Source organism: Leptosomus discolor, chromosome 4 (assembly GCF_034619465.1).
Source record: "Leptosomus discolor isolate bLepDis1 chromosome 4, bLepDis1.hap2, whole genome shotgun sequence".
NCBI classification, from domain to species: domain Eukaryota; kingdom Metazoa; phylum Chordata; class Aves; order Leptosomiformes; family Leptosomidae; genus Leptosomus; species Leptosomus discolor.
Window position 1 is genome coordinate 14,368,714 of NC_141394.1, and position 20,046 is coordinate 14,388,759.

Sequence of the window (20,046 nt, forward strand, 5' to 3'; positions counted from 1 at the left end):
ATTGTTTTTAAATTTAAAAAGGTAAATTAAGGTGAAACAGGCCACTCACCTCCTCTATAAATTGCTTCTTGCAAGGTACTTTTGCTCAGGGATGAGTCTATTCTCAGGCAATCCCTTTGCACTCCAGCAGGCAGCTGTATTGTGCCAAAGACGGGCTTTATGGGAATTCCTGTCTGCCTCAGCACTAGGAGACAGAGGTGATGTGACGTGCAGCCAAAGCAGCCCTTTAGGCTTCTAGAGCTGCGTCTCTGATTTGTTAACACTCCATGTTATGCAGGTATGTCCCTGCTGTAGGCGTGGGATAAACCCTTAGGTGTGCTTGGAAATGATGGCCTGGAAGCATCTGTCTTAGTTCTGCACTGAATCAAACCAGCCAAACTACGCTCAGCATGTGTTCTGTTTTCACTCGTGCCACTGGGAAATAAGAAATCAATTTTTGCTTCTCACTGGGTGCTTCTCTGCCCAACAACTGCATCAAACTTGACATCAGTCAGCTTTTTCAGAACAGCCAAGGTGCGTTCTGGGAACAACCTGAAAGAGATAATAACATGAAATTCAATGTGGGATAAGAAACTTAAATCATGGGAAAAAGCGGCACCACAGGTGAAGAAAGGGCTGGTCTGGGAGCGGAAAGGTGCACCCACAAACTGAGATCAAGGCTTAAACCAGGCATTATTTCTAAAGAATACAGAGCCTTCATCAATCTCTGTTTAGTTTAACGCCAATCTCACCCATGTCCTTTTATGACAGTTTTAAGGCTGAGTATCTACTGGGCAGTATTTGGGTTGGAATATTGCTGCAGGATCCAAGAAGGTTCAGTATTGAACAGAGATGGGTTCGCATTGAGTGTTTTACGCTCTGAAAAGCAGCAGGCCTATGGAACGATGAGATGTTAAAACAGAAGTGCAGTTTCCACCCCTAGGATTTCTTTTCATATGAGTCATGTCTCTTTGTGTCACCCCTGCCCCAAATTAAGACAAAAAAAGCACTACCTGTTGTCAGGTTTTGCAAATAAGATATTACCAAGTATTTCATGGAATACTGTACAAGTGAACTGAAAAATTAACTTGGTTGTTCTGATGTGAATTCCAGGTTTGGAACCTGAGCTAGTAAAAATGCCTCCTCAGCAGAGCAGCTACACTGGATGTTAAAGACATGTGAGAGGACAAATCTTTCTTTATGTGGCAGACAGACGCAGTAGAGCTCTTTTGAAGCAACTTTCCCAGCCTCTGTGACCTCAGTCTTTGGTGTTGACATGAAGAAACAAACACTCATAAGCAGCAGGTCCTCAGCCCTGCTGGAACTACACTGGGGCTGCTGGTTCAGAGAAACTGCTGTTCCCAAGCCCAAGAGAAATGGCAATCTGTGAAGAAAACACAGTGTCTTGTTCTCCTTCTCCTTCCCTGTCAGGCTGTAAAGCAGTTGAGTTCTCCACTGAGAACAGTCAGCTGCAGAAAGTGGATCACAAGCACCTATGTGAGGGCTCAAAACAAGCTGTGTGTGATGTTTGCTGCTGTCATTAGAAAGAACCACTGCTATTTCATTGCCTTGTTACGTGTTCTGCTCATACTAAAATATTTCAGATGAATGGTTGTTTAAGAAATAATATTCTCTCCTGCAAACACACATTATCTAGTTACTACAGGCATATTGATGTCCAACACTGAAGCCAATACAAAGTAAATGACACTGGGTTGAATGGGAACTTCTGCTGTCCAGCTGTCATCCCAGGGTTTCTCTGTGCTGCCAAACCATATCTTTTAATTACCATGAGTGCAAAATGCAGTTCCTCATAAAATAAAACCCAGTCTTGAATCAGGTGTTACAAGTGTGATGCTCGTATACTCAGGTAGTTAGCACTGATGTGGTTTTCCCTCCCTCCCCTTTTTTTTGCTACTTACATTTCGGAAAATAAAGCAAAGCTTAGATGTGATGGAACAAAAACCATTTTCTGGTTGGTCAGTATTCCTTCCATCAAGGCCTCTACAACTTCTTCAATTTCCAAAATCTTTCCAAGCCTACACAGGAAAACATACATGTAAGAGCTACGGTGGTAAAACACGGGTGGTACTAGGTGAGGTAGGATGATTCGCATATGCCCAAACTCAGGTAATTCAAATGCAACCATTATGTGAGTTAAATAACACAGCAGATTTTCTTCAGCCAATTGTATACACTGTTTTTGTCTAGTGAGTTTGAATACAAGGCCTAAAGCTGGGGCTAACATGTAGTGCCGTGATGCAAAGAAGGAAGGACAGGAAGGCGGAGTTTTGATAGTTACCTTGTACTGGGGTTTTTGACAAATCCAGTGTTTATAAAAACCGGACAAAGACAAGTAGTTTTTATTCCGTCCTTTCCCAGGGTAGACAGCTCCTCTGTCAGAGCTTTGTGAAATCCAACTGCAGCAAACTTGCTTGAACTGCAGAAGGCAAAAAGCACAAATGAGAAGGCAGAAATACTATTTCTAACTTTCTGTAAATAGAAATGACCTAAAAGATGCCACAGGACAGACTAGGAGGCAAAAAAAAAAGTAATCCAGCTGAGAGACAGGGAAGAGACTACTTTTCATTTTCCCCGTGCCAGAGTGTAGTGCTGGATTGCTGCCTGGGGAAGTAACTGCAAAATGCAGAGTGGGTGTCTCAGAAAAAGTCACCTTAATGGTGAACAAACAGATGAACGTCCGGAATTCTTAGAAAACTACTTCTTAGGTAACTAACGATCATCAATCAATGGACTTCCCTTTTTTCCCATGTGAGAAGATTCTTAGAAGGAATGCAGCCTGAATCTCTACAATTAAGAAGGATGGGCAAGGTGGAAATGGAGAACAACCCTCTCCTGTTTCTCACACCCCACAGGAGTGTCTCGCTACACTTGTGCGTGTGTTTTGAAATAGAGGATCATTATGCATGCAAAAGTTGAGGAACGTACTGCCACAGAAATTGGTGCAGGCCAAAAGGATAAATCAGCTCCAAAGAAAGTAGAACCAGAGAATCCGTGTATTGACTGCTAATGATTTGGACAGTTTAATCCCAGTAAAATCCCTGGCTGGGGAGTTCTCATTTTGCCAGTAGTGAGTGACTGTCTAAGGAGTGTTCCCAGGAGAAGATCGCTCTGCCTGGAGCTGCTATTATAAAGGGCTAGATCTGATGCAGAATGACAATATGCCAGCTAACAGTTTTTCTGTTCATGCACCATGATCCAAGTGCTTCTAGTAAAATAGGCACTGCATCGGCCTCTCAGTTGCATCCGTTGGGTTGCTCACAACACAGTGAGCATTATCATGTTTTTACCTTCTGAAAAGTAATTTTACAGTCAAAAGGCAATTTTATCTCATGATGACAGAAGTATTTCTATACATTACAGTCACTGCCACAATGGTAGAAAGATCAAAAGCTACTCACTAGGAGTTTACTTGACAACACTACAACAACTCACAGGAGCACTACTTTCTAAGAAGGGAAGAGGATACCTTTTTGGCTAAGCAAAAGTCTGGATCAGTAAAGGAGAGGAAAAAGGAGAAGCTTTTGTTAGTTGAAGCATCACGTGACTCATCCCTCATACAAGCATTGCTCCTGATTCAGTCAAAGCTAATAAGCAAATCAGCAGGAACCTCCAGGCATCCTTAAGTGCTAGCTGTTGCGCTTTTTTCCTCCTTAGCGTGGTCCTTTGGACGGACCGTATTGAGTGGGAGGATTATTTTGGTTCTTCTACGCCTGCTGATGGAGAAGACACAATTAAAAGCAAAAAACACAAAAAGCAAGCTGATTTTAAAATCACTTACCAATAAGCCACCATGAAAGAAGTCACAAAATGACCTGCTGCTGAAGCCACCGTGACAATGTGACCGTAGTTGTTTTTCATCATGGTTGGCAGAAAAGCTCTTGTGGTCTTGAAAGTCATTCAAACCAAGAAGCAAAAAGGGGGGTGGGTGGGGAGGAAAAGAACAATGTTTTCTTAGGCATATTCAACATTGACCCTGATTATCATTAATTAAGTGACTGACGCTATTGCTAATGCTATGTGCTGCACAGCACCTCAGACTAAGAGCTACAGAGATACATGTTCTCCGTTCAGCTGGTACAACTGGCAACCTATTTTCCAAGCAGGAATGTTTCAGGAAGTCAGCTGTAAACAGGAGCTGAGTCTCACATCTTTCCTATGCAGCTTTTCAGGTTTCAGGTGGCAGCAGCAATACTACCAGTGTCTTACCCCAGCACGTACAGCTCATCAATCTGTAGCATCTCTTTTCTTCTGCTGCAACCAACAAGTCCTTAACAGCTGAAACCTTCCCGCTCTGTAACCCCCGCTGGCAGCTGCCCTACCACAGAGCTCAGCTGCGAGTGTGTCAAGGAACCAGGGCCCAGCTCTGACAGGGCCCAGCTATGTCACCTCAACTCAGGCTGCTGGGAGAAACCTGTGAGAAAGTCCACAGAGAGAAGAGGGAGGTACAAATCATGAGAAGAGGCCGGATTGATGGGAGACGGACTCGGAAGTAGTTCAAGGAGCCAGAAGGGAAGGTGGTGACACTGTGAGGTACAAACTATGAGAGAAAGAGTGCCCAGGGAGATTAGCTGAGTTGGTGGGTGCAGCCAGGGAGGGGACAGGCCTCACTGTGCCCTGTGGCCGGGCTCTGCTGGCTGCTGCAGGGCCGGCCCTCCCCTCTGCCCGGCCCACACCTGCCTGACCATTCAGGACACATGCCAGCTGTCTTTTGTGCTGGACAGCGGACAAAAGCATTGCTTTGTATTTTTCAGCCGTGTATCTTCTACTTGCGGGGTCTCAGCACTCAGCTGTGGGTGCCCAAATGACTCAATGCGAAGAACAACACTAATACACCTCTGGCAGAGACAAAAACATGCTACAGATGAGGCCGTTGTTGGGTAGCTCACACAGAGAAAAGAGAGAATGAAAAAATGGGGCCAGCCCAGATCAGCAAGATCAAGTTTCCCAACAGTCAGCCCAGCTGGGTGCCCCTGTGCTACACATGTCCAAAAGATGCTTTTGTAATTCACTGGTAGCTGCAAATAATTGTTAGTCTAAATATGCCTCCTCAACCTTGCTCCTAAAATAAGTAGGTACAAAGATAGTAGTGGCCCTTACCCAGAAGTGAGCAAGAATGTTGACTTCAAACATTCTTTCAATCTGGTGGTCCTGAGTTGAGAGTAGGTCGGCAGCTGTAATCACACCAGCGTTATTCACCAGGATGGAGACATCCCCAATGTCCTTTTTCACCTTTTGGACAAAAAAAACCCACAGAAAGATGCATGTCATTTGTTATCAAAAAAATGCAAGGCTGTGGAAGATGAGCGACAATTAATTTAATTCTTAATGTTGTTTCGTTTAGGGAGAGGAAGATCACTCCACATTTCCAGATGTGGTAGGAACTGTGCAGTGGTGCCATGAAATCTGGTTTAGATCTGACGCTTCTCTCTTAATTACTGCCAGTATTTATAGTCTTCCACATATTGCCCACAGACGCAGCATGCTCTGTGTAGTTATGGTTGGGACTACGGATGTACAGACTGTTTTGAGCCAGCTGGACCATACCCTTTACAATGACATGTTTCAAATGTCCTCAGCGTTGCCTGTGTGCTGTTCAGGGAACAAAAAGGCAGAAGTTCCTTCAGGGCTGGAAGTCTAAAGAGTAAACTTGGCAACGAGGTGTGATGCACCGGATCCTCACAAGAGAGGATGAGACTGGCTGCGATCTTGGAACTGTTACCTCACACTCCATACAGAAAGCAGCAAGAAGTGGGGAGGTTCCAAAGGCTTGCATGATTTGCATACAATACCTCTTCTCTTGCTTTCCTGACTTTTCTGAAAATCGAGCATGTTTGGGTAAGCCTTTGAATGTGCCCCTGCTCCCCTACCTTCTCTGCAGTGCTGTAGACTTCCTCCCTTTTCCTGCAGTCCACCACAAAGGCGTGAACAGTGGCTCCCAGCCTTTCGCATTCTGCTGCCGTGTCCTCAATGCTCTGCTGTAAGAGGCAGAAAAGAAAGACACGTGTGCACAACTGTACCCTGTCCGCATGTTGCTGCTCGGGCACTACAGCAGGCCAGTTAGAGGCTGAAGATTTATCCTGATTGCATAACCACTGCCAAGCCCCCAACCGGTTCATGGCTACCCCGGGAAAGAGCTGTAGCCGGGGTCCATGGGAGGGCCAGTATTCTGACCTTAAATTCTGGACCTGCGTAGAATGCATGCCAGAAAGGGAATGTGGCAACGAGTGATTTTGCCTTGGTAAAGCACATGTCACTAGGCTGCAGGAAGGGGGCACTCAGTGACTTCCACAGCACCGCAGGCAGACACCGTGACTGTAAGCAGAGCACTTAAAACGCAGGCCTGGCTGACACCCCCGAGATATGAAAAGTGGCCCTGTGCACTTCTGCATTCACAGACTGGATCTGAGAAGTGTGCTCCAAAGTGCACAATGTAGAGAGAGCTTCCTTATGAGGGCAGCATTTGACACATATGGGAGACATGCTCCATTGAGATGCATTTGTGGACATATTGCCTGTCTCGGTGAAGGACTGAAACCGTGTTGAATGCCAGAGCCCAAGCACTGCTCCCTGGAAACAGTGTCAGCTTTCTTTTCGCTCGGTAACAAGCAAGTGTGAAGTGTTGTCCCAGTTCATGTCTTGGGTCTGAACATCTGTTCCTATGACAGAAGACTGTCCAAATAGGAAGATGCTCTTTTCATTCAGCCACATTTTTCTCCATTAGTGTGGTCTAGGCATTTCATCCTTTGCCTCAACATTTTGGAGGTTTTGTAGGACATGGTCAGTAGTGTGAAGAGCATTTGGTGATGTCCATCTTTTATATTAGAGTGAGCTAATATAAAAGCCCAGCTTTCTGCCTCAAAGCAGGATCAACAGGGTCATGCTGTTTCTGACCTTCTATCATCATCTAAATTTTTCTTAAAACCTTCAGGATGCACTGCGTCTCTTGGCAATGTATTTCAGGGCCTGCTTATCTCCATCCTTACAATATATTTCCCAGCAGCAAAGCTCACTCACTTGCTGTTAAATTTTTTCCTTCTTCCTCTATTCCAGTGAACACGGACACGATGAACTCCTCTGCAGTTTCTGATCCACTGTGTCAGAAACTGTTCCCGTGCACTGTTACCCAGCTGCTCACCCGCTCTGTACAATCGATCGCTCAGGACTTTGCCTTGATCCCTACTGAATGACATTCTGCATGTTTGTACCTGTCCATCCTCCACTCGACAAGGCCTTTTTTTGTCGTAGTCAAATTATCTGAAAGAAAGAGTTTGGGCAAGTGCAAACATTTAGTAATGTGCCATTTACATGCATAACTGTGCCAGAGGGCAGCAGGGCTCATATGCAGCTCAACGCAGTGCTGCCTGTCAATATGAGCAGAGACACATCTTTCAGCAATGTATGCAAAATCTCTGAGGCTAGGGAGGCAGAGAGCAGAAGGTAAACCCGCTTCTCTGTAGAAACAGGCTTCTGGTCCGAGCGTGCCTTTTCCCGCCAGCCAAGGCAGTGGTTCCAACAGCAGCTTGCTGACCATTGTGTTCCCTCTTGCAGAGACTCTCTGACATGCTGTGTGTGGTACCTCGCTGCTTAGCACTAAGTAAGTGTGGGACGCAGGCACCTACGTCCTCTGGTGCAAGTGGGGCCAAACCCTGCACTGGCGACCAGCATCCCAGTCCCTGAGCTGACCGTGAGCTGCTGGGAGCAGACGTGGAGGGAGGTGATGTGGGTGCAGACTGTATGCAGCCTTTCTTACACTATTAAAACCCAGTGGCCTCAGAGATGAACGAGTGAAGACACGAATTGTACCATTACCTTATTGATGTCCCACAGAACCAGCCTGCTCTGACGCTTGGCGAACTCGAAGGCAGTCGCTCTCCCCACGCCATGGCCAGCACCTGTGATAAGAACAAGCTCCCCACTGACAGACTTTCTCTTCACGGGGATAAAGAGCTTCACAAAAGCCTCTAAGTAGGAGTAGACGAGCGTAGCCAAAACCAGGAGAAGGTCCAGAAACGGATTCATTTCTTTCCGCAAGCCCTTTGCCCGCCGGGCTGGACTTGGCTCTCTCGGGGGGAGGACGCGGGTCGGTGATGCACCAGCAGCCCGCGGCACGCCGCAGCGCGCTCCGCTCGTCCCGTCAGTCACGGGCCTCTGCCCCGGCAGGAACCGCCCCCTCGCCGCGCCGCCCGGCTCGGCTCGGCTCGGCTCGGCTCGGCTCACGCCGCCCCGCCCCGCCTGGGCCCCGGGCTCCCCTCGCCGCGCCCTGGAACTGGGTGATCGCGATCGCCGCGCCCGGGCCGCCACCAGGGGGCGAGGAGAGGCGGCAGGGCCGCAACAACCAATCAGAGTGCGGCGTTTGGGGAGGGGGCGCGTCCATGGGCGGGGGGGGGAAAGAAAAAAAACCAGAGGGGCTGGGGGCGCTGGCGATTGGTGGCGCTCCGCCCAATGAGAGGCGAGCTTGTAAAGAGGGCCGCGGCCGTTGGGCGGGAGGGACCTCGCGACCCGGCCCGGCCCGGCCCGGCCGGGCGGGTAGAGGGCGGGGCTGAGGGGACCCAGCGGTTCCGGCTCGGGGAGCGGGGAGCGGGCGGGAGTTCGGCCCGGGCCGTCTCGTCCACCCGGTCCAACTCTGGCGTCTTAGGCCTGGGCGCGGCGCTGTGGAGCTGTGGCGGGCGTTACCCCTGCCGAGGTGGAGTCGGTGGCGGCGTCGATGCTCCTGCTCGCCGGCGCTCTGCGTGCGGCGACGGTGTTCGGTTTCGGTAGGGCGGTCGCCGTGTTTTCTGTCACTGTTGCGCTGTCCACCCAGCCTGCGCGGTGTGTTCTCCAGCGCCGCCCGCCCCTCAGGTACCGTGGCCTGTTGATGGTGGAGGTTTCATAGCAGGAGTGCGAAGTTTAGAACTGATCTGCTGGTTTTGAAAAAGCCTGGCCTGTTCTCTTATTTATAGTCCAATATTTGCATCTGGGTTCAATAGAGTTAATACTTAATGTATGAGTGGCTTTTTTCTTTTTTTAACTGAAGCTTACAAGTCCCATCATCACCTTGCTCAGATGTTAAGTTGTTGAAGCCTGGATGCATTTTTGCAGAGGAGATATATTTTCTTACATGCTGGAAGTAATTCTTTACTGATTTTTTTTTTTTTTTGAAAAAAGCTTTTCACCAAGAACTTGTAAAAATCTTGGGTTTAGAGTACTCTTGTAGGTTATAGCCCCTTGCTGAGAGTTGAGCCTCTTGTCTAAAATAATCCTCTTTACTTTTGTAATAGTTAAAAAAAAAATGGAGTACAGAAAGGCCACTTTGTATGTTAAAGGAAATCTTTGTAGAGTCTTTAACAGCTCCTGATCAGGCACTGTCATCTAATTTGCTGTTAAGTATTTTATTGTTGACTGGTCTTTCACCTCCCAAAACCCCATGGCAAAATAAAGTCACTAGAGGTCTCAAGCATTCTTTTCTTTTAGCTTAACTAGTTTGATAGTTCTAGCCTTCCTTGAAATTGAAAAAAAAAAAAAAAAGTGTTATCTTAGGTGGTGTTGCAGAGTGTGATATTGTGGTGGTTATAGCAACTTGTAGAGCTGTGTTGCTCAGGCTTTTGGATATTTCATTCTTGCTCTTACCTGGTATACCACTGGATGTGAGAGCAGGACTCTTATAAGGCTGGGCTGGTTTGTAGATTAAATGCCCACATGGAGATTTAATGCCCAAGCAGGCCTTCCTGCTGCATTTATGGTAAATACCTTTGAGGTGTTCCTTGTGTGTGGTTAATAACCAGTCAGTGTTCCACACAGTCTGGAATAGCAGTTCTAGTTCCCAGTTTCTCACTCATGGTATGAAATCTTCATGTGTGTCTGGTAGAGTACACTTCTACTTCAAGAAGCTAAAGGTAAAATTCAGTATTTGCATGATGTCTGAAAGAAGCAGTAGTATATTACTGAGAGCTGTTTTCTGGAAAAAAGCCTAGTCTGTTCCACTTGCTATAATGTACTGTGCAGGTCTGGGATTAAATAATGGGGTTAAAGCCTAATGAATGAGGTGTCTTTTTCTTTTTTTTTCTTTCAGTAACTTGTCTGCAAACTGTTGGTCCCATCTTCATCCTGTTAACATGTTCAACAATGTTAAGCTCTACCACAACAAAGCTCTCACCTCCCCGTATCCAGGATCACATGTTGAGCGTAGCAAAATTCCCGAAGATAAAGTGAGCTGGCTGATTGAGTGGAAAGATTATAATCCTGTGGAGTACACTGCGATGTCTGTTTTGGCTGGACCCAATTGGGCAGATCCCCAAATCAAGTGAGTGGAGATCATGGCTCTTTTTCTCCTGTGAACATGGAAGCAGGAAATAGTGATCAGTTGAGTAAGATACCAGCTTAAGTGACATGTGATTCTACAGTGATGTGTGAAAGTCAAGACCTAGAAAAATGGTGGTTAGAGAACTGAATGGTTTGGGTTAGCTGTGAAGGTCTCTGACACATGGTTTTACTGAACAGGTGACTGAGATAAGAATAATGTTAATTGGAATAATGGACAGCTGTTGATGCTGTGTAGTGCTGCTTCTCTGTGTTGTGAGCTAAGTAAAAGTCTCATAATTCTCCTTAAGAATTCCAGAGAACATTTTCATAATATACTTGTTTGCTTGTTTGTTCATGGATTGAGTGCAAGATGAGAAAAGAATTAAAGTAGAATTGTAGTTCTTGAGTTGAGTCCTCTGACTCAGGAAATGTGACAGGTTGAATGCATGACTTTTTTTTTGTGAATGTGTGAATTCATTTTTATTGATTCTGTGAATATATTCTCGCAAGGAATGCTGTATACTTCTTGGCTAGAAAGTTAGATGCATGCATCTAGTGTAACTTGTGGTAATATGAAATGGTGAATCCTCTGTGTGCCCATCTGTGTAGAAAGATCAGAAGATAATGGGACTTGAGGTTTCAGCCTTACCTTCCCTGTTTTCCGTTGCTGTGTGAACATGTGCTTCTATTTGCTCTTAATTTGAATTAGTATTCTGCTGATTGCAAGGCACACTACTCCTTAGTCTGTGGGGCTGCTCATGTTCTGCCAAGGCATAGTTGAGAAAGTGTCAGGTAATCTTTTAGTAGAGTAGGTGTTGCTAATACTTGAAAACGCAGGTCATTTTTTAGGTATTAGTGTAACTTCTTGTTACACATTAGTGTGGAAGAAGCTAGTCAGTAGTTTGAAACCTTTGGTGGTTTGAGAGGAATTGCTTTTGGGAAAGGAAATACACTTCTGTAGACAGATTGCTTCTTCTCTATCAGTTTTCAGAGGTGCACATAGGAGATTGGCATAAGCTAATTTTGAAAATTGATGATTATTAGCTTGCAGCTCTGATAAATCATATCTAATAAAGTTTTCTGCTCAATTTTTTTAATTAGCAAAACCTTTTTTAGTTTTATCAATGGGTAATACCCTTCTAATACCCTTCTCTAACCTTAACAAGAACACCTTTGAAACCCTGTCTAAATGAAAATCTAGAGACATGCAATATTAAATACTTTAGAGGGGCACACTTTTGTCTGCAGAACTAAATACAGGGAGACTGTTACCAGTAAAGTCTGAGACTTTACAGCCCCTTGTAGAAAAGGGAGGGCCTGCAACTTAAGTTCTGGTAAAAACTGCTCATTGGTCAAATGGGTGTTGTTGATCTGGTGGTTGGCCCTCAAACTTCTGTGGGCAGAGGGATGTTTTGTGTTTTATAACTTATCTCTATTAAATTATTGTTTGCCACACAGTGATAAAGGTTTTTCTCCCAAATTCAACGAGAGAGACGGAGAAGTGGAGAGGAGGAGTCTGAATGGCTTGTATGTGGTTGAAAACGGGAGGCCCCGGTGAGTGGGTTTTTTTGTTTGCATATTTGTTTCAGTGATGTAGTTTCAGAGCTCTTACAGGTCTGTCAGTTTTGATACGTGGTACCTGCTAGAATAAAATCAAGACAGTCTCTCCTAGAGACAGGAAAAATGATACCTCAGGGCTAGAGAGTTCTTCCTGAAAGAAGGTTGTGGCAGAGAGGCACTAAAAGGTTGACCAGTACTACCATGACAGAGGGTTGGGGTGACACTAGAGGAGGTGTAACACTGTTAATAGCAGGGTCTGTTGAATTAATTGTTTCCACTATGGTGGGGTGGAAGGGTATTTCTGTCTGCTGACAAATCCTGGCATAGCACAGATAGGTAATCTCACCTGAAAATAATTTCTTTTCTTTTAGTCATTTGTACATAATTGAATGCTTAACGCATCTATAGTCTTGGAAACCGGATTCCGTTTTCAGACAGGGTTGTGTGCACAATGAGAGTAACAGTTGATGAGGGGTGTCTCAGGACACAGTATCTGGGAAATGGCAAAGCTATTTTGTATATTTGCTTTCCCTGCGCTATCAAACACAAAAAGGGGTTGATGAAGGAGAAAACCATGCTTTGTCTTTCTTGCTATTTAAAGCATATGGTGGCACCAAAGGTATGTTGCTGTCCTTTCCTTTGTTGTTATTTAAGATTCTTTTAAAGCTGCTTTTTCAACCTATATGGAGCATATTTTGAATATGGGTAACTATGTTTAATGTACTGTGCCACTTATTTCAGAAATCCGGTGGGAAGGACTGGCCTCACAGGCAGAGGATTGTTAGGGCGCTGGGGACCAAACCACGCTGCTGATCCTGTTGTAACTAGGTAAGGGGCAGGTGACTGAAAGGTGCCCTGCAGTAGCACAAAAAAACCATGCATTTTGCTTTTTCTGTGCATCTCTGGACAGCCTATTACTTTTGACGGGCCTTTAGTGTGTGTTTCTCTATGTGTAAGCCCATTCAGATATGAGTATCTGAATGGAGAGGCATACAGACATGTGGAACACTGATTTCATTATTTTTTTTAATCTTTGTCTCTGGAAAAGAGTAAGGACTCACTGCTAATGACAAGCAATCGCTTCTGAAATGCTGAGGAAGCAGATTTAAAAAACACGTCCCAGGAAGCGCGATTCAATAGAAATACATTATATAAATAATCTTGAGTAACGAATGTAAAAGCTGAAAGGATTATGTGATACTTGGGTACTGTATACGTAAATGCCAAAAGGCCTTAGATGAGGCATGTTAAATTGCAGGAATAGATTTTTCTGTCATAATGACACAACTGCAAAAAAAAAAAAAGGCAGCGTGCCTGCTTTTGCTCTGTAAGAAATACTGACTTGGCCTAGTATATTATTGGAGGAGGTGGGGTTAAGCTCCTCTCTTTTTTGCAAGTATATGCTCTAATGGTGCTTTTGTGAGTAGGGTCTGTGTGTACATGCTAAAGAAAGCATTCAGAAAAGATTGTGTAGTTAACAAAGATGCAAGCTAGGAAGTGCCATGCCGAAGATGGAACCGCTGTGAAAATCGTCCTAATGCATTTTACTTCTTCCCCTTTTCAGAAAGCTGCCAATGCTACTGAGTTGTTTCCTTGAAAGTAACGGAAATGCTGTTTTTCTTTTGTCTTTGTTTAGGTGGCTTTTTGCTTTAACTATTGGTAGTTCTTAATTCTTTACTGAGGGCGATGGTGGGTGTTTGTGGCCTTGTGCTGGTGCTGGGTGAGCAGCTCGGAGGTGTTGCAGCATGTACGCTCTGCTCTAGCAGAAGGCATACTGATCCTCAGTATGGACAGGCACAAGGGCAGCGCGCAGAGCGTTGCAGCGGAGAGGATGTGCTGCTCGGAAGAGCTGCTGCTGTCAGCATGGCTACTGAAATGTGGCTCTTGGGTGGTTTCTGCCCCTTTGGCTGAGGAAAATGCCGTCGGGGGAGGTGTGTGAAAAACTCAGTGTTTTGTCCTTGATTGCGATCTTGCTGGGTGGGATCCATCAGCCCCCCTGCCCTGTGACTGTTCTCTCTCCGCGTTGTTTGCCCCTGCACAGGTGGCAGCACGGGCACCTTGCTGTTCCTCTGCCAGGCCCTCATGTTGAGAAGTAGCAAAACATTTTCTTATTTGTTGTTTGCTGCAGGTGGAAGAGGGATGGAAGTGGCAATAAAGTTGCTCATCCAGTTACTGGCAAAAACGTCTTACAGTTTGTAGCTATCAAGAGGAGAGACTGTGGGGAGTGGGCCATTCCAGGGGTAAGAGCAAAGCTCTGGAGGCGGTAGACATTTCCCCGCTGGTAAGGCCACGAGGCAGTAACTGGTGGGTGTGTGTGATAAAGGCATGCTTTTTGATGAACTACCTCAGGGTTGCAGAGGTGAGGAGACATGCTCCTTAAACTAGCTTTGCCCAAGTGTCAGCTGATGTGCCTCCTGCTGTTTCTGCATTGCAAGGTGCTGCTCCTATTTGATTCTGACCATGTCTTTTGCTTAATGCAGGCACAATTTAATCAGTTGCAGGTTTTGAAGGATGTGTGTGCTCACTCTTTACAACTAAGTGTAATGTTCCTCCCATGTCCAGAGTATCATGCAGGTGGATGTGATATATTAAAAGCCAGTAAAAGGGGAGTGAAAACAAGTGGAATATGAGGGATAGTCACCTTTTATCCTTTTCTCTCCTCTAAGGGGATGGTGGACCCAGGGGAGAAGATTAGCGCTACCCTGAAGCGAGAATTTGAGGAGGAGGCCCTGAACTCCTTGCAGAAATCGCCTGAGGAGAAAGCGGAATTGGAGAAGCGACTCCACAAGCTATTCAGCCAGGAACACTTTGTGGTGAGCTCCGTGTCTTTTGGGCGTGTAACTGGCTGCTGTATGGAATGTGAAAAAGCGTAGCTGAAATGAAAATGAGCTCTGATGCTTGGGTTATTATGGTGTAGGAAATAGAAGGGACTCTTGAAAACTCTGTAAGGGCAAAAGTATTGGACGGAAAGAAAAAAAATCTGATTCCACCTTGTTTGTTGTGACACTGGACTTGTTTTGGTTTGTTCGGGGCCTTAGGTGTACAAAGGATATGTGGATGACCCTCGTAACACCGATAATGCCTGGATGGAGACAGAGGCTGTGAACTATCATGATGAAACCGGTGGGTATCTCCACAGGTGCTCTTAGTTGCCTTTTACTTTATATGTTGCTCTGAAATTGGGACATACATTGGGCTGAGATTGGCAATGAAACTGGGGGAGCATGCAAGTCCGGTGAAAAGTATTAGACTGAAACCAATACTGGACATGAGGGTCTCTGGTCTCCTAAAATGTTGAGCCATGACAGGTGGTTTCTGTCAGCCTTGAAATAAGGAGCATACAGACTTTGCCTGACAATTATTTGTTGGTTTGTTAGCTAGTTCTAAGCTATGGTCCATGTGCCTTTGTGTGGAGACTGAACATTGCATAAGGGTTCCTCCTTGTTATTGTATTTATCTTCAGTTGGTTTAATTTCCCTTTTTAATGAGTCTGAGGTGGAAGAATAACCTGTTTCTTTAGTTATTTTTTGCTTTAGTGACTGGTGTGTGCTTCTGGAGTATTGCCTCTGGCCAATGGCAGATTTTCACTGCATTTATTGCCTTGGTGTTGTAATTGCTCTGAGACCTTTTATCTCTTTCTCTGGCAGAGTAATTATTGGACCTTATTTTATGTCTATGAATCAGTAGGAATAGGCATACATTGATAATTATTTTATCTGTTACCTTGGATTCTCATCTCACTTTTTAAGCTGCATCAATCTAGTTAGGTGTCTCTGACTTATTCAAGTCATAGACTTCATATAGTGGCACTTCCACTGTCTTTTGAGTAGTAGATAGCAGTGGTGAAGGTATGTCACTGGTCCTTGATTTATCAGACCCCAGAAACAGTGAAGATACTCTTGCTTTGGTCTTTGTTTTTAATCACATTTTGTAATAATTTTAAAACCATTTCTTTGGTTGTCATCTGTGAAGTCCTGGGACTCTTTTTGAAAACAGAGTAAGAAACTTCAGAGAGCAATTCAGAAGCCTTTTTTGCATCCCTCAAGTACTATTTTTGATTTTTGGGGCCTTCAGTGAAATTTATTTACTCTGGTTTTCCATAAGCATATATAAGTTTCAGAATTCAGTTTGTTCTGTAGAGTAGCACCTGAGAAAGGAAGCAGTGAAATATTAGCCAAACAAACAAAAATCGAGGCAGAGGGATTGGCTAAACTTGCCAGAAGTTGAATACATGTTGTCGTAATGATTTCTAGTAACATGTCACGCTGCTGATGGTACCCTAGGAGTGGTGACAAGGAGTTAAGACCACCTCTGCTGCTCAATTTGCCTTAAAATAGTGCAAGTATGAAAAAGGTTTTTGGCACAGAATCAGTGAGGAGCTTAATTGGTTTCCTTTTGAGAAGCAGTTGAATGTTGCTGCCTGTGAAGGAGTCAGGTGGAAGGGCAGAGCTGATGAGAAGTGAGAAGAGAAAGTAGGAAAGAAGATGCAATAGCATGTCCTAACTCTTGTTTTGTGAACAGGTGAGACAATGGACAATTTGCCTCTGGAAGCAGGTGACGATGCTGGAGTAGTGAAGTGGATTGACATCAGTGAGAAGCTCAAGCTGTATGCAAGTCATAGCTACTTCATTAAGCTTGTGACTGAGAAATGGGGAGCCCACTGGAGTGAGGATCCTGGTCCTGAGTGCTGTGAGTGATGTAAACAAGGAACAGACGGACACCAAGGGGAGAATAAATTTTTCAACTTTGAAGCAGATGGCACTGTCCTTTTCAGTGGAAATTCAGTGAAAATGCTGTGAAATTCAGCTGGCAAGAACACTTGGCAGTGATAAATAGAGGCTTTTGTCAGAGACTTCAGGTTGCTGCTTTTGATTTCTCAGCTAGCGTTAAATGAGATGAATGTGGAGCCATTACCTTGTTTTGCTTTCTTATCTTCATTATTTGCAGCCATTTTGTAATATCTGCAGATTTGCATGACAACACTGGGGTTCTGACTGGTTGTAGTTCAGAGGCTGTAACTTTAGGTCTGTATTTCTGCACTGATTTCTTGTTGGGAGTATGTATCCTTAAGGGATGTGAGAGTTGTAGGATGATAACCTGAATAATGACTTCAATTAAAGTGCTGCGAAATAAAGTGAGATTTCTTTTCTGAGTTGTTTCACTTAACGTGGCTATACAGTGATTTTTCTATTTTGAGAGATTAGTTTTCACATTTAATTGCTTTCTAGTTTACAGTGTGGATGGTATTCACATCTGAATATCTGACAGCACCTCTATCTAAAAAGATAGCTGTTGGGGGATGTAACTTGATGACTGATTTTGGGAGCTGGATTTTGAGGTTCCTGTCTTCCCACTGCTTATGGCAGTACAGCTGGGGGGAAGACTATGCCATAAACAGGACCATAGGAAAGAGCAGCCTTAAAGTATAATCTTATAAATTGTGGTGGGTTTTTTACAGCTTAGGTAATGAGTAACTTGCAGTCAGGAGGCTGATGTGGGCCTTCTATGGCATTTATGCTAGTAACAAGAGCTGCACAACAGTTGCTGACATTTTTGCTTGACATTTTCCAAGGGGTAATTGCTATTACTTGTGTGATATTGTCAAGAGTTGGTGACAATAACAGCTAAAAGTAGTGCTTGATAGCTGGGGATGGATCTTAATGAATTTTGAGCCACATGTTGAAGTGGGGTGGTGATAAATGTTCACGGTGTGGAATTACCTTGTGTAACAGTACTGTGACATGCTCATGCATTGTTGAGACTGTTGGACACATGCTGCTTAACTAATGAATTATGTGAGGGCTTGCTCCTTTTCAACACCACTCCTTTTTCCCAATTAGCTAATGAAATCTGGAGGAGTCATGTGCGTTTACACAGGGAGCCCTGGGAATCTTGTAGTTATTGGTTATATTCCTTTCAAAGGAAAAAGTAATCCTAAGAGTTATTAATTTTTTTTCAGTCTTTGTTCACCTCTTCCTGCACACTTGATCTCTGTGGTCTTTCTATTGCAACAGAAAGCATTTATGCTGTTTTAGTAACTTCCATAGTCTTGAGTTAGGCAAAAATCTTTCTTCAAATTGTAGGTAAGATCTAGTGGTTGCTTAGGCAGAAATTATTTTGATTAATCTGTCCTCAGCATAGTATGGAGACTGGGTAGTGTCTGGTAGGGCCAGATCAAAACCTGAGAGAACCTGTGAAACTCAGAATGGACAAAAGGCACAGCCAGCTTCAGGAGTTCCCTTCTCTTTCTACTCCTGGTCTTTGGATCACTGAAATGCCTTGGGTGTATTTTTTTCTTGAGAAAAGATGAAGATAATTAAGAAATTTGATGCTCGGTACTTATTTGAGCTTAACAAGTAATCCGACAAGGTTTGAAAGCACTATAACCCACACCAGCTTCAGAGGTGCGTGTATGAAACGGGGCTTGGTTGTTACTCATCCTCACTTTCCAGTGCGCTGGTGAGACAAAAGGTGGATAGGAGCTGTAGGAAGCTGAAGATTTTCTAGAAACAGGTGTTCTGCAGGAGATGTCCATAGTTTTTCAGGTATCTGCAGAGTAAGAAGAGAAGGACAGGTTAGAATTAATAGCAGTTAATTATTTTAATGTGCAATTAGTACATTATGTGGAGCAGGCCCCTAGCATTGTAGTTGGGTTTTGAAAGCATGGCTACAAGAGCAAACCCTTCTTAAGTTCATGGGGAGGTGAATGTACAGCTCATCATGGCTGAGAACAAGGGTGACTATACTGTGGCATGTCAAAATAGGATGATTTTTTTTTCTTGAATGTTGCTGTTTACATATGAAGCACTTAATGTATAGTACTGAAGGTTGAAACAGGAGAAAATAATTTCAATTCTGAGAGTACCATACTCAATGAGCTAGAAAAGCTGCGCTGTTTCCATAGCCAGTGTGTTATTCCTGGAAAGCAAAATTTTTGTAAAGAATCTTTTCAGTCCTCAACAGTCTTGTGTTAAAGCCTTTTCTTTGATAGGCTAAGTGGACTTGGCTATATGTTTTTTGATGGTCATGTTTCCAGGAAAAGCTTTCTGGTTAGACGAGTATCAGTTGTAGTGTGTGATCTTAGACAGTATACTGTACAGAATGCAATTACTTTATGCATATCCCAGTACCATACTAATCAGGTCTTGATGCTTGTGTCCTGAAATTTATTGCATAATTACAATATTGAAAGTTTGTAAGTAAGCAAATGTAGTGGCATTCCTTTTCATTTGGCAAATCTTCTGGAAAACTGTCAACTTTAGCTTGCATATTAGTGCAAGTTAATGTGTTGAAAAGTGTTATTTTTCAGCCCTATGTGTTGTTTCTCTAACTTATCCTAAACTACTTTTTTTTAAAAAAAAAAATATCTAAGAGGTCATCTAACCTCAAGGGTTGGAATACTTAGAAAAATACTCAAAGAATATCTAAGGAACAGCAGCAGAATTTTGAGAAAGTTTGTAACCTCTTTTCAAGCTGAAGAATAGAGGGGTTTTGTGTTGAAAAAAAAAAAGTCACCTCATAGAATGCATGTCTGCTAATTAGAAAGTAGATTGGATTACTCCTCTTGAGCTTCAAAGATAAATCACAGTCCGTCCCCAGCTCTCTTCTATGGTAGTTTGTCATTCAGAACCTGCTCTCAGTATCTCTGAGGGAGTGCTGCCTGGCCACCTAGAGCTTCCTGCAGTCTTATGTCTCATTGTGCTACTGACAGTTCAGTTACCTCAAACTTGAGCTTGATAAGCTGGCAGAGCAACACTGTGGCCTGGGCATCCAAAGAAGCAACCAACAGCTTTCAGGAACCTATTTGGTTGCTGTGAAAAGAAAGTCATCTTGTGTCAGTATTTTCCTGTTCAGTACCAAAATCCCCAGTTAAGTACAAACGTTAGAACTAGTGATCAGTGTTCTGCCACAAGGTGTAAAATTGTGACCCCACACCTGTTGGCATGGGCTGTTGAGCTAGAAGCCATAGGTGAGGTGGTGGTCACCTGTATTTCCTTCTTTTTGGAATCTTCCATGTGGTTGTGCAGGAGGAGTGAAAATTAAACTTAATGCAAACGCACCTGGTATTAGTACAGTACTGATAAGGAGAGTGATCTCCTTTTGAAAAGGTGATTCAGATGGCCAAGTCAGTGAAAAGAGATAAGCCAGCTTGGCTTTGGCAGCTATATCTTTCTTGTTTGTCAATGCTGGGTCAGATCCTTGCAC

General features: G+C 44.1%; 2 protein-coding genes across 2 annotated transcripts; one reads left to right on the top strand and one right to left on the bottom strand.

The window, feature by feature from the left end:
- Positions 1-339: 339 nt before the first annotated feature.
- HSD17B11 (hydroxysteroid 17-beta dehydrogenase 11) lies at positions 340-8,022 on the bottom strand. The gene is made up of 7 exons (XM_009955495.2): positions 7,813-8,022; positions 5,871-5,978; positions 5,101-5,232; positions 3,782-3,888; positions 2,282-2,419; positions 1,902-2,018; positions 340-531 (listed from the first exon to the last, which is right to left on the bottom strand). Exons 1-7 carry the CDS (start codon positions 8,020-8,022, stop codon positions 444-446), a joined length of 900 nt encoding a protein of 299 aa, XP_009953797.1. The 3' UTR covers positions 340-443.
- A 685-nt stretch (positions 8,023-8,707) lies between these two features.
- On the top strand, positions 8,708-16,993 carry NUDT9 (nudix hydrolase 9). Its single transcript, XM_009949593.2, has 8 exons — positions 8,708-8,841; positions 10,052-10,282; positions 11,740-11,835; positions 12,583-12,669; positions 13,970-14,081; positions 14,508-14,654; positions 14,880-14,964; positions 16,363-16,993. Exons 1-8 carry the CDS (start codon positions 8,708-8,710, stop codon positions 16,536-16,538), a joined length of 1,068 nt encoding a protein of 355 aa, XP_009947895.1. The 3' UTR covers positions 16,539-16,993.
- The last annotated feature ends 3,053 nt before the right edge of the window (positions 16,994-20,046 follow it).

What these genes read in the sequence shown, in the direction of transcription:
- HSD17B11 (XM_009955495.2), bottom strand. Translation starts at nt 8,022, where the DNA reads ATGAATCCGTTTCTGGACCTTCTCCTGGTTTTGGCTACGCTCGTCTAC. An exon ending in GTCAAAAACCCCAGTACAAG is followed by an intron (nt 2,019 to 2,281) that starts GTAACTATCAAA and finishes TTTCCTGTGTAG; the next exon opens with GCTTGGAAAGATTTTGGAAA. An exon ending in TTTGCTTTATTTTCCGAAAT is followed by an intron (nt 532 to 1,901) that starts GTAAGTAGCAAA and finishes TATCTCTTTCAG; the next exon opens with GTTGTTCCCAGAACGCACCT.
- NUDT9 (XM_009949593.2), top strand. Translation starts at nt 8,708, where the DNA reads ATGCTCCTGCTCGCCGGCGCTCTGCGTGCGGCGACGGTGTTCGGTTTC. An exon ending in GGGAGTGGGCCATTCCAGGG is followed by an intron (nt 14,082 to 14,507) that starts GTAAGAGCAAAG and finishes CTCTCCTCTAAG; the next exon opens with GGGATGGTGGACCCAGGGGA. An exon ending in GAACTATCATGATGAAACCG is followed by an intron (nt 14,965 to 16,362) that starts GTGGGTATCTCC and finishes TTTTGTGAACAG; the next exon opens with GTGAGACAATGGACAATTTG.